General features: G+C 43.8%; 1 protein-coding gene across 1 annotated transcript in view; it reads left to right on the top strand.

Annotated features, from left to right (window-relative positions):
* Positions 1-11,952, top strand: part of AGK (acylglycerol kinase) — a 160,204-nt gene extending 148,252 nt beyond the window's left edge. The window contains exons 13-16 of the mRNA XM_082256998.1: positions 3,226-3,323; positions 7,132-7,202; positions 7,287-7,371; positions 11,800-11,952. Coding sequence (XP_082113124.1) covers positions 3,226-3,323; positions 7,132-7,202; positions 7,287-7,371; positions 11,800-11,940 — 395 coding nt within the window. The 3' untranslated portion in view covers positions 11,941-11,952. The remainder of the gene's footprint in view (positions 1-3,225; positions 3,324-7,131; positions 7,203-7,286; positions 7,372-11,799) is intronic.
* Positions 11,953-14,304: the final 2,352 nt, after the last annotated feature.

The following is a 14,304-nucleotide window of genomic DNA, read 5'->3' as shown; positions in this document are numbered from 1 at the left end:
CTTGGGACAATCAGGCCCCCGGGTTCCCCTCCTTGCCCTCAGGCACTCCCCTTCATCTGGCCCCCCATACTACCCCCCCCCTTCCACTTATGCTGGGGCTGTGTGGGTAGTCTGGTACACCTCCTGGGGTGGGGGCAGGGCGCTATGCTCTCTGGTGGGGGCTCCTGCCAGGGCCCCCCGTCCTGCCCGAGCCTGTCCTTGAGGCCTAGGGATCCCTCCTGGGTCCCTGGGAGCCTTGTAGTGCCGCCATTTTGCTGTAGCCTGTGTGTTTCTATGCACAGCGGCCATGTTTGTGTAGTCCGGCGGTGGTTTGCCATTGAGGCGTTAACCTTATAAGCAGTCCCTTATTAAGAAGTGGACTGTTCCACTGGTGGTGGATCCTCCAGTTTACAAAGAGGAAGAGGTACATTGGCTGTTGCGAGCCTCTTGGGGTTCATCCTCACTCCTTCCCAGTGGCTCAGATCTTGACCTTCCCTCAACGGGGGGTTGAGCAGAAATTGGCCTTAAGTACCATCAAGGACCAAGTGTCGGCATTGGCGGTCTTCTTCAAACGACCCTTGGCCACACACTCCCTGGTGCGTACCTTTCTACAGGGGGTCCGACATTTGATTCCTCCAGTACGGTCTCCGTTGCCAGCTTGGGACCTCAATTTGGTGCTTTCGATCCTCCAGAAGCCTCCCTTTGAGAATCTACGGGAGATTTCTTTGCTTACGCTGTCTCAGAAGGTGGCTTTTTTGGTGGCTATCACTTCTGCACGCCAGGTGTCTGAACTGGCGGCATTATCCTGTCGTTCACCTTACTTAGTGATTTACAGAGATAAGGTGATTCTTCGCCACTGTCCGTCGTTCCTCCCAAAGGTTGTCTCTGATTTTCATTTGAATGAAGACATTGTGTTGCCTTCCCTGTGTCCCAGGCCAAAACATCCAAAGGAAATTGCCTTGCATGCCTTGGATGTGGTCCGGACAATTAGGGTGTGGCAGCTACAGAGTCTTTTAAGAAGTCATATGTGAAGTGCAGAGGAAGGTTGTAAACGGCGCTACCTTGTGCAAATAAATAATTAAATAGTAATAAAGTGCAATCTCTTATAGTCAATGATAAATGAGAGGGTGTGTCCCAAAAAACCCTAAGGGTTAAAAAATTATATATACTGTTTATTACGTGGGTACAAATAAAAAGGTAAATTCTCCAGGTTATTTGTACCCACGTGATACACAGTATATATAATTTTTTAACCCTTAGGGTTTTTTGGGACACACCCTCTCATTTATCATTGACTATAAGAGATTGCACTTTATTACTATTTAATTATTTATTTGCACAAGGTAGCGCCGTTTACAACCTTCCTCTGCACTTCACATATATCTTAACCCCTTTTGGGGTTTGGTTGTTGGCTGCTTACACCTGTAAGTCCTTCACGCCTCATCGCACACTCCATAGCGCTGGTCAAATTCTGCTTTTACACATTTTAGGAAGTCAGACTCACTATTTGTGCTTATGGATGATGGAAAGGGTTGTCCTCTTCCTCTTCTAGATGAATCAGACAGATTTGTTTTTCAGGCCTATTTGGATCAGGGGTCAGATTCCTCCTTTCCCTGTCAAGGCGCACTCTACTCGGGCACTTAGTGCCTCCTGGGCCTTCCATCATCAGGCATCAGTGATGCAGGTTTGCAAGGTGACCACCTGGTCGTTGGTTCACACTTTCACAAAGTTCTATAAAGTGGATGTGTTGGCATCTGCGGATCCTTCTTTTGGCTGCAAGGTTTTGCAGGCTGCTTTTTAGAGGACCTGATCCTCTTTGAGGTGTATTGTTTTTTTCAGGTGGGTTCCAGTTGTTTTTGGTTGAGCTCCTGTTGTCTGGTTGGCTACTGTTTAGCCTTTGGAATTTTTTTGCTGTTCCCACCCCTCATGTTTAACACTGCTTTGGGACGTCCCAATGATCATGAAGATCAGGAGCTGTGTCTGTCAATGAACGAAAGAGAAAATGGGATTTTTGACTTAACATAAAATCCATTTCTCTGATGTCATTGACAGACACAGAACCCAACTCTGTGGAGTTGTAATTCTTCTGACACTGCTTGTAACAAAACTGAGTAACTATAGCAGAGAGAGGGAGTATACCCCTTGGGACTGCCCATGGGTGTAGCCAGATTCTTTTTTTGCCTAGTGTCCTACTCCTGTAGGGGGCAGTATAACTCAATGGTCATGAAGATCATGAGCTGTCTCTATCAATTAACATCAGATAAATGGATTTTACAGTAAGTCAAAAATCCAATTTTTTGGCCTAAAAGCAAAACGCTATGTGTGGCGGAAAACTAACACTGCATACTACACTAAGTACACCATCCCCAATGTGAAACCTGTTGATGGCAGCATTATGTTGTGGGGATGTTTTTCTTCAGCAGGGACATGGAAGCTGGTCAGAGTTAATGGAAAGATGAATGGAGCCAAATGCAGGGCAATCTTAGAAGAAAACCTGTTCAAGTCTGCAAAAGACTTGTCTTGCTGGAAGGTGAACCTCCACCCCAGTATCAACATACAGCCAGAGCCAAAAATGGAATGGCTTAGATAAAAGGATATTCATGTGTTAGAATGGCCCAGTCACAGTCCAGACCTAAATCCAATTGGGAGTCTGTGGCAAGACTGGAAAATTCCTGTTCACAGATGCTCGCCATCTAATCTGATAGAGCTTGAGAGCTATTTTGTAAAGAAGAATGGGCAAAAATGTCACTCTCTAGATGTGCAAAGCTGGTAGAGACATTCCCAAATGACTTGCAGCTGTAATTGCAGCGAAAGGTGGTTCTACAAAGTATTGATGCAGGGGGGCAGAATACAAATGTACTCCACGCTTTTTCAGATATTTATTTGTAAAAAGTTTTGAAAACCATTCATCGCTTTCCTTCCACTTCACAATTATGTGCCACTTTTTGTTAATCTATCACATAAAATTCCAATAAAATACATATATACGGATTTGGTTATAACATGACAAAATGGGGAAAATTTCTAGGGATATGAATACTATTTGAAAGCACTGTACCTGCAGGCAATTTTTGTTTTAGGGTATTGTTTTTTTTAAGTTAACATTAAAAGTCCTCTTTAAATGGATTCAATACCAGGTATTTTTGTTATCTTCCTCCGGTGACCCCAGTAATAGGCACTAAAACTAAAATTCTATATAGACTGGGATTACAATCATTGACAATATTTCCATCTTCCATGTTGCAGAGATTCCTGTGGAAGCGCCTCCTGAGCAGTGGGAAGAGGTTCAGCTATCAGCAGTTGAGCTGACCATCAGTACCCAGAACTATCCTCCGGACTTAACAGTGAGTCTGTGATACATACAGCCAACCTCTTGTATATGTGTCCTTCCTATACTTACACAACAAGCCTTTAAGTAAATGTAAACCCAAAAACTAAAACCCTATTGAAGCTTTAAAATGTTTCTGTAATTTCAAAAGTATTTTTTAATATTTTTAAAGCTACATTTTTCATTAAATAATACCCAGTGATGCAGGGTGACAATGCTTTGTCCCTCTCTCCTAATTGTTCTACTAATGAACAAAGTGGCAATTACAACACACATACCCAGGCATGGGGTACACTGTTGTCACCATTAGGAAACCCACCCTGAGAAATGTCACTCAGCCATTACTGGAGTGCATGTAGAAAGAACGTCAAGCACTTAAATGCAAAAAAAAAAAAAAAAAAAAAAGTGAAAACATTTATTTAAAAAAATTACAATAGCTTATGATGTACCGTTCTCTGGCAACCTTAAAGGGATAAGTTCACCTTTCGTAACATGTTACGAATTAACCGGCCCCCACGCCCTCCCCTATGCCCACTGTAACAGCTAGCGGGGTTCTTCGCCCTCCCCACTGTCACAATTTTAAAAAAATGTGGCCGAGCAGGGTGGCCACATCACTGACAGGGCTATGTGCATTGAAAACGAAAAGATCCGGCAGCCTTTGCAGCTTTTGGCTTGTAGTTTTCAATGAACCCATGGTAGTTCATTCATGCTTCCTGTCAAATTGTATTGGGATGTACGGGCAAGCAGATACCCTTGCAGATATGCTGTAAACCTGATGCAATGCTTTACAGGCTCCAATAAATAAATGTAGCAGGTTTTCCAGGCATTGGGCCTGATTTGTGTCTGCCATTGTTACCGGTTACCTCTCCAGCCCGTATGAGAACTGAGACATACATGGACAACTCCGGCATCTTTGTTTTGTTGTTTTATTGTAATTAAGGGGATGGGAGAAGGGAATGAGTGGGATACTCCTTTAGGCTCCTCTAAGTACAACTTGGGACTTTCTCAGAAAAATGTCTGTTAACGCTGTCTTGACGCCAGCCAACGCTCACTGACGCTCAGAACACACTGTAACTTGAAAGAAGTGCTGGATCCTCGACCTTGAGTCCAGCAGATCCAGGACTGTAGAACAATGAGCTACGAACACTGCTGTACTGCAAAGTCACTAACTTCTTCCTCCAGCCTTGCACTGGCTTGAGGTAGACTGTTGTTAAAACCTGTATGGCTGCAACTCTCAACTAGGACACTGCACACTGTCTCTTCAGGGCCCAAACTGCAGGTGCCCCCTTTAACTCCTCAGGTTCCCCTGACTAGGTACCCCCTCTGTCACTTCAGGGTCCTCTGACTACGTAACCCCTTTACAGCTAGCTGATATCTGGATCCTAGAACCTCTTCCGGAGTGGTCCCCTCTAACACTTCAGGCAGACCCCCAGGGGCAATCCTCAGTACTCACGACCTGTGTAGGCTTTCCTGGAACTGGACCCCTCTCGCTCTCCGCTGGTTCTCGGCACACCGGATCCCCTCAGCTCAACTCAGCACTCTCTGGATTCTCAGGCAGCACCTGAGACATCCTCTTCCTCAAAACAGGAGGAGAGACAGCCGTACTCTCCCCCCCTGAGACTCTGCTCCCGCCAAAGACACCCAGTCACGCACTTCCCACAAACTTATACCCACTCCCAGAATCCCTTGCGGCATAATCTGCCTTCTGGGATAGTTACAAGCCTGAATGTGTCCCCTGATTGGGTTTCCTCCACCGCCCTATGACAAGCCTCTCACAAGGACCAGTGGGGAGACTCCCCTCTCAGCAGGCAGAAAAGGCCAATTATACATTTGCCTAGCACCTACTTGTAGGGTGCTAATAAAAAATAATAATGCAAATTTTTTTTCAGGTAAAAAAAAATGTGTATTTATTTTTTTTTCCAAAGAGTAAACTTGTACTTTAAAAAAAAAAAAAAAAAAATCCCCCTATCCAAGGCAAACCTAAGCATCAACTATTTTTGTTTATTTTCAGTCTCTTACATTTTGTTTGTCATTCGCTCTTTATAGACCAATTTTGCTACAACAACCACTGTCGCAGTCACATTACTGGGTCCTTCATCCAGCCTCTAGCACTGTGCATGCTTCAGGTCTGCCCACGTCAGCATTACATTGAAACAGTGCATGCGTGCCATCTCACTAATTGATGCATCCGCACAATAAGGTCACACAAACACCCGCATACCTAGTGTCACAGTAAGGCTGGTTCACATACTGTATGTGAAGTTGGTGCGTCATTCTTTTGAATGGGCTGCTGTACCTGCGGGACATGCAGAAAAAAGGGCCCTGTGTATTTTTAAAATTTCAGCCACACACAAATTCCATGATGCTTTTACTCTATGCATTTTCCGCAGCTGAAAAATGTGTTGGATTTCAGATGTAAAGGGGTGCCGTTGTTAAGCTAGGTTCACATATGAGCGTGTGCGATTTATATGCATTCCTGCACCCGCCTATATTTGAACCTAGCCTAACAAGGCGCATGCATGCAATGTCAGCAGCTGAAACACACACATAAGTGTGTCTCCATGGTACATTACATGTTACAGAAGACACCCAAGGTGAGGCAATGATCATTCGACAGGCAGGAACAGATAAAATGGCAAGTTTGAAAAAAATGAGAGGGTAGTAATCAAGATAGATAAAGGGAACATCTGAAATGTTAAAAACATAAACAAACTTGGCTTTAATATCACTGGAATGTCATTCAGTTAGGATTTACTTCCAATGTTGCCTATTGATAGCTTTAAAACCCAGTTTTCAGGTAAATATTAACCCTCTTCCCACCCCAAGATTTCGGGCAAGATCAAGAGGTATTTTTGGTGACTATAGAACAGATTTAACAAGTCTCTTTCAATAATATATTTAACAGACCAAATTGGAGCAAATAGATTTACATACACTTTAAGTGAATTGTGTGTTTGCCCTGCAGTATTTTCGAGACCATGGTCAATAAAGGTATATAAAATGTAAAAAAAAAATAAATAAAAATCTGGCATTTTTTATTTTTGCACAATAGGCTCAATTCACAAAGCTTACACACCAGGATATGTGTACTTATTTTCAAAAAAGTAGTTACTTTCTGTGGAGCCCCATGATATTTGAAAGTCACATGGCTAATTAGAGAGCATTATCCTGGTGTTACAGATTTGTAGATTCATAGATTTCCACTCTGCAACATGCTAATGTAATTATTAAATAAAGCTTTCAGTTTCTTATTACATACCTTTTTTTTTTTTTTTTTTTGACGCTTTCACTGGGTCTCTGTGCTGCTCTATGTAGTGCAGGCATGGTTAGTGGCAGGGTCTAGTAGGGTACTGTATATAGTTTTCTGAAAACATCACAGCACCCTTCCTCAGTACACATAAACACAAAAAAAGAGGGCGCACCAGCCTAGCGCATTATCCTCAGTAGGCTTTTATTAATAGATTATTCTGAGCGCAGGAGCAGGGTGCCAAGCATCGCAATTTTCCCTTCCTTAGTACACCTTAAAGTTCACTCGGTCCAAATGCAAGCAGTGGGCTGGCTTTTGGGAAAAATTATGCAAATATCAAAATGCCTTGATGAATGAATGTCAGTCTGGAGTGGGAGTTTCTAGGCAAACTGTATTTGCATATAGACAGCCCTAGGTAACACCTGTGATGCTGAGCCTCCATGATTGAAAGAACTGAAATACAATAAAGGAAAGAAACAAAGTAAGCAATTTCAGTACAGGAGAAGACCCAACAACTGTGTAAGACTGAAGGGAAGGCTGGAGTTCAGCTTTAATGTCTGTTCCTGTCTATATGCAGCGTTCTTTGGATTCTATGAGTGTTTGCATCGAACCTGACACCATTAGCAAGTCTGAATTCATTCGTACTGGGTGAGTCCTAAAATTGCCATGGTTATCTAGCCACTTTGTTGTTTTTGTTCTTTGTCTAGCCATAATAAATCTTTTTTCTTATAGCATTGAGAAGATTAAAGATCCCCTGCAGTGCCCTAAAGATTCCCAGAAGCTCAATGCCAGCCGCTGCAGCATTCAGCTGCCACAGGTAAAAACAGTCCCTAGAAAACAACGTTCACAGGGATATCCGAGGACAGCCAACATACATTGAACATACATTGTTCTATTGCTTTATCCTCGTCATTTATTTACAGGATGCTGCAAAGAAAAGTAGAGCATCCATGGCCATTTATAGAGGAAAGTGTAATGGGTTTGAGTCGGTTTTATAAACTCCGGGCAGATAAAGAGGACATTAATGATGTATTAATGAATATAGAGCTGAATTAATTCACAGGAGAAATATGGCTATAAAAGCTTTGGTCTTACTTCTCTAAGGATCACAGGATTGCACTTAGTTCTGTACTGGTACAGATGTATTCAGTAGAGCCTGCTATTGGATGACATTGCAGAGCCGTTCCAGTCTCTACAGGGATACTGACAACAATGTTGGGATCTTCCCAAATGCCTGACCTGCAGCTGGCTCTGCCTCTCACTGTGCTACTGTGAGCCAGCCACTCCCGGCGCCTCCCCAGCTCAGTACTTCAGTTAGTGCTGGATTGGCAGAGAGTCAGTGACTTAAAGCGGAGTTCCACCCTGGAATTTTGTTTTTTTTTTTTTTTTTTAAATACCCCCGGGACAGTCAGGGCTAGTGCATTCCACAATGGCTAGCCTCTGATCTGTCCTGGGTTGCACTTACCTGTTAGGACAAATACTTACCTTGAAAACGTCTTGTCCAGCGCTGCCATCTCAGATGTGGGCAGCTTGAAGCCAGCGAGATCCTCTTCGGCGTCCTCTTCCGCCTTCTTCGGTCCCACGATGCCCTGCGCCGGCCCCGCCGTCACTTCCGGGTCGCGCGCGTCATCCCTCCACAGCTTCTGGGCGTGCCCAGAAGCTGTTTAGAAGGGGATGACGCGCGCGCCCCAGAACTGACGTCGGGGCCGGTGCAGGCGCAATGATTCCTGGGAGCGATGACATTCAGCTCCCAGAAATCATTGCAGAGCCAGGAAGTGACGACGGGCCGCGGCCGAGGAAGAAGGAAGTAAGGTAAGTATATTTTCTTCGCTACGAGGTAAGTAAGAAAAAAAAAATGCAATTATCCATTTCTTTTTCAGGTGACCCGGAGCGAGAAGATGGAGGGAAGTATAAAATTAGGGTGGAACTCCACTTTAAGGGCCATACACACTATAAGATTTTCTGAAGACTTTTGTCTTCAGATTTACCTTTTCTATGTAGTGCAAGGGCCTGCCAGATTGCATACAAATTGAAAGTGTTTAGGTTTGACCTCATATTATATGGTTTTGGTAAATCTAAAGGAAAAAGTCTTCAGAAAATCTTATAGTGTGTATGGCCCATTAGTCACCAGCTCACTGAAGACAGAACTGAGCAATCAGCGGCCTTTGTTTACTCAACTCTGGATGTAGAGCCGGCAGGGGACAGTTGTAGAATCGAATCAATGCAGCCATGTAGGTGAGTATGTATGTTTTTTGAGAACCCATACTTCGCCTTTAATATGACAATGCCAAAAAAAAAAAAAAAACAGTGTAAATGAAGAGATACTACACTTTACGGTGGCCTGCGTCCAGAAACACTACTGCTTCAGTGCTCCCTGACACTACAGTTATTCCACACTCCCAGGGATGTAAATACCTACTGCTACATGTTGTGGTTTCTCTTACCAGCTTGCATGTCACTTAAAGACTACAAGCTGGCAGGAGGAATCATTGCATTCAATGGGGGTGGCAGTTATTTGACCCATCCAACCACTGGAATGGCACTGCAGTGGCTAAAGAGCAGTGAAGCAGTAATTTTTAAAGACACGGGCTGCTGAAAAGTATAGTGTCTCTTATACAGGGCAGGTGTTTTTTATGTTAGTGACTTTGTGGTGACAGAGACACTGGCCTCTTGCAGTTCCTGTACAACATTGCTCAGACTGGGGGTGGGAGACGCAGCACAAGGACCAATCCTAGCACAGTACTTTGTGTTAACGAGGAACATGCTAATAGGAGGAGAGAGTAGAATGATGGAGGGATGAACTCATCCGTCTGCTGCTTCTCCATTCACTGTTCTGTCACAGGACGGGTGAGGGGGCAAGACCTGTGTTACTGAGATGAAGCACTTTCTCTAGGCAAAGGAATGTGTTCTTCCTGTACTAATGCAAGCACAATTTCTCTTTCGTTCATCGACTGACACAGCGCTCCTTAAATCATAACTAGTGGGTTATATTTCCTTCTCCAGGAGTAGGACTAGGAAGAACAAAAAACACCTGGCTACGCCCATGGGCCATACTCAGCTGGTGTATAACCCCTCCTCTCTGCTCTAGGTAATCAGTTTTAATCTGTCTAGTCAGGAGTAAGGACCTAGGCTCCCAGCTGGGATGTCTGGTACTAGCAACTTTCTCCTTCCTTACATCTTTTTTTGTTTTTTTTTCTCTTGGGAGATCTACAATCAACTGCCGGGCTGGGCAATCTAGATTCAGTGGTCCCCCCCCCCCCCCCAATGCGCAGCAGGGACAGAGGCTGACCCATGAGCTAAACGTCTCGCAGAGTCGCTTACGACCGTGCTTAAGTCTGAGTCACAGCGGTCCCTTGGCCGTCATCTCCCCTACTTCGGTGCCGAGGAGTTCTGTCTAGAGAGTTACCCACGCCATGGAAGGATAAGTACAATCCCCCCTATCCACTTTTTTTCATGGGGGGGGGGGGACGCGGGTAACCTCCAGGGATGGTCGGCCTGCCTGCAGGTTCCCTCCTCCCATTCCTAAAGCCCTCACTGAGCTAAGCTCCCCCCCCCCCACCGTCTGGTGGGTGTCCATGGCAGAGAATGCAGCAGAGACCCCTGGGGTCTCGCCTGCTATCCCCACTCTGTAAGGGTCCTGGGATAGTGTGTGTCCTGCCCTGGTAGTCAGGAGGGATCTCTGTGTAGGAGACCCCTAGGTGCATGCTCTGCTGTTTGCAGTGTGGGTATAGTGAAGGAGGGTCCCAGTGCAGAGTGCACAGCAGGTAAGATCATTCCTCTTGAATATAACGGTCTGTAGGTGTTGATCTTTTGAGGACAAAAAGGAGAATGGGAGATTGTTCTCAGTCATGCTTTTATAGATTTAAACAGGTCCTGTGGGTGGATATGGGGGCGGAGCTATATCATGTGTATGCTGCCATGTTGGCATCAGGAAATTGTGTTGCCTTCCCTGTGTCTCAGGCCAAAACATCCAAAGGAAATTGCTTTGCATGCCTTGGATGTGGTTTGGGCAATTAGGGTGTACCTGGCAGCTAGGAAGTCGGGACTCACTATTTGTGCTCACGGATGGACCTCGGAAAGGGTTGTTCGCTTCCTCTGCGACCATTTCCAGATGGCGATTCAGGCCTATTCCCTCAGGGGTCAGGTTCATCCTTTCCCTGTAAAGGCGCATTCTACTTGGGCACTCAGTGTCTTCTGTCATCAGGCATCAGTGACGCAGGTTTGCAAGGCAGGCACCTGGTCGTCGGTACACACTTTTACAAAGTTTTATAAAGTGGATGTGTTGGCATCTGCGGATGCTTCCTTTGGCCGCAAGAGGACCTGGTCCTCTTTGAGGGTGTTTTGTTTTTTTCAGGTGAGCTCCAGTTGTTTTGGTTGAGCTTTAGTTACCTATAGTTAGCCTTGGGAGTTTCTTTTTCACTAGTCCCACTCTTCATGTTTAACACTGCTTTGGGGCGTCCCAAAAGTTAAGAAGAATTAGGAGCTGTGTCTGTCAATGAACGAAAGAGAAAATGGTACTTTTGACTTACCGTAAAATCAATTTTTTCTGATGTTCATTGATGGACACAGCACCCACCCCTCTGTGGAGTTGTAATTCTTCTGACACTGCTTGTAACAAAACTGAGTAACTATAGCAGAGAGAGGGAGTATACCCCCTGGGACTGCTTATAGGCTTAGCCAGACTTTTTTTTTTTTTTTCTCTCTGCCTAGTGTCCTACTCTTGTACAGGGCAGTATAACCCAATGGTTAAGAAGATCAGGAGCTGTGTTTGTTAATGAACATCAGAGAAATGGATTGTACGGTAAGTCAAAAATTCCATTGTTTGGTGAGATACTCCTATTAGGAACACGTCTAAAGGGGATGCAGGCCCAGCAGATTTCCTAAATGGTGCGCTGAGGCTGTACAGTTAAATGATAATTATGAAACCACTTAGAACAGAGGAACAAACAATGATTTCTTCAGTATAACAAAAAGGTAGGAATCTGCAACAAAGTTGTTATAATTTTTGCAATGTACAGAGATCCCCCAGAGGGGAATGTTTTTTTTTCCCCCTCAACAGAAGTGGAGTTACACTTTAAAGAACTGGTGTGGCTGTTTGCAGTATTTGTTCCAGCTACTTTATAGGCATCACTGCCAGCAGGACAGATCATATTGGCGGTACAGAGATTACCCATGGCATATATTTGGAAGGGGGACATTCATCTGACCCAGAGGAAAATACTTGTTTTCTTTTTTTTAAATGCAGGGAACAGATGGCCATTTCAGTATAGACTCTGAAGAGTATGAAGCCATGTCTGTAGAGGTTACACTTCTGCCAAGAAAGTTGCGTTTCCTATGCCATCCATCCCGAAAAGAACAGTTCACCCAGACTGCAGCACCAGCCTAATTATTTAAATATGTTTGTCTGTACATCCGCCATGACTAAGCTGAGATCTCCAGTTCCTTTGGACCGGGAGCATGTTAATTATTGTGATGAAGGATACCTGAAATGTAATGTATTTGTTTCCATCCGAGCTTACTCTGTCTGCTGTGACTTGTAGCTTACTGCTGGTATACTTCATGCACTTTATAATGTTGGTCATTCTCAGTGGTGGCCTCTGAACTTTCTCTGTAAATGCAATTTGTGTACAAGACCAGAGCTAATGTAAAACTTATCCATGTAACAAGTTTTCTTAAGGGAGGGAAACTCTATTAAATGCATTTACCTAAAAACATTCTACATGAGGGTTTTAGCAGCATATGTGACAAGTCAGCTATGCTCTTTAGCATTTACTGTCAGCTAGATTTTAAAGCTATCCTCCCCCACTGTCTTTATTTTTTAAAAACTACCGCTATACATACTTTTTTTTTTTTCCCCATGCTGCCTTGTAGCTGGTGTGGTGACAAGACTGCAGATTCTTCTCCTTACCAGGGGGTAGTAGGGAAGACAGTCAGTCTTCTCAGTTCTGGATTACTATGAACCTTAGTACTGATGTACCAGGAAAGGCAGTGTAAAAACCAGGCTGGATGGCATGGCTTAAGCCCTTAAGAGAACTTCAGCACTGGACCGAGATGGAAGTCAGTGGGAGCAGAGAGTAAGTGAAAATAAGCAGTTGCACTTTTGGTGCTTCTTCCCTGCTAAGTAACTTTCCCTTTACTGCCTGTGAGACCCTAACCACCCTGTAAGTAAAAGGAAGCATTCTATCTTAAAATGCATTTAAACTAGTTATTAAATTTTAATGCATCTTTCAGAGTCTAGCTCATTGCTTCCTACTTACCTGGCAAAGTATGATCTTCAGCACCTGATGTATGTTGGCAAAACGGTAATACTGCAGCCCTTGGGGCACTATTTCTTCCAAATACGAATGGCAGGCCCTTGTTTACTCCCATTAATGCTAGGGCATTCTGGAGACCTCTGCTCTAAATTATGCACAGATAGCCATACTGAAGACCCGGTGAGCTGCTCAATCTTCAGCTACCTAATATAAATATATATATATATTTTTTAACACGGATATGTTTAGAGAAGCTTTTAGTGTTTGCAGTTCTAAGATGGGAAATGTAAGCTTGCACCAAATAGCATGTGTGCATTCTTCTGATCCCTACCCCAGCTGTATGTCCCAATATATGGGAAAAGCACTGTGCCTGATCTGTGTGCCTGGCTGGAAAAAAAAAAAAATAAATCAGGTGAACATACCTTGTCTAAAGCCTCGTACACACACACAACAATTGTTGGCCGACTGATCAGCCATCTTTTGTCCAGTGTTGTTATGTTGGTTGAAATGTGCTCTAGACTGCACACAAATTTTCTCGGCCAACAACAAACTTCAGAAATTATGTCATGTTCTGGTTAACTTTCCGTGTGTTTTTTCTTCTCTGAGCATGCCCAGTCTTGCTCATCTGATGTTTGTCTGCTGAAATCTGTACTGACTGACAAAAATTCGGCCGTTGTGGTGACGGCCAACAAAAATTTTATAGCCTGCACATCAGATTTTGTTCGGCCGAAAAGTCGCAGTCGGTTGTCAGAATCATCATACTAATAAGCCGACAATCGGCTGTTGGCCGAAAATTTACGGCCAACAATCATTGCCTGTGTACAAAGCTTTAATGGTGTTAACATAAGGCTAGATATAGTCATATCTTCAAATTAAGAGACTGGATCACAGTTTTTGAGTCAACATGATTTTAATGTTCAAACACAGTGTAATCCTTCCTGTATTGCTAAGTGGTTGCTGGTTTCTTTCTGACAATTATCACCTGCACCCAATACACCATACCTGCACAGACAGAAGGCAAACAGTCCTAAATATGAATCTGTACTGCAATCTAGTGCCTGAATTAAAAAAAAAAAAAAAAATCACCAGCACCTATGATCTTTGGCCACAGGGGGGAGCTCTTTCACCAAATCTTACCCCACCCCTTTATCTGTGTAGTATTACAACAATCTACAGTTATGTCTCCATCTCTAGAGAACTTCATTTTTATAAGCAGGGCTACTTTGCCACACCTTTTGCAAAATAAAAAATGCATTTGTGGTAGCTTTCAAATTAGTGAAGGAAGAGTACCATGTCAGAGAATATACTTATATTTCAAGACAAAATCATATTAAACCATTTTTGTCTGGAAAAAATATCTGTAATATTAGCTACAGCTGTTCCCCTGTTAGTAAAAGGACATTTTGTAACAAATGTGATTAAATAACAGTGTGTATACAAATTAGGCCCCTTTCACACAGGGAGTCCGTTCAGGTCCGCCTGTCAGTTTTTTTGGC

This window comes from Pelophylax lessonae (genome assembly GCF_965119305.1).
Source record: "Pelophylax lessonae genome assembly, chromosome: 4".
In the NCBI taxonomy this organism is placed as follows: Eukaryota; Metazoa; Chordata; class Amphibia; order Anura; family Ranidae; genus Pelophylax; species Pelophylax lessonae.
The sequence above is the reverse complement of the archived record's forward strand: the minus strand, read 5'-3'. Positions and strand labels throughout refer to the sequence as shown.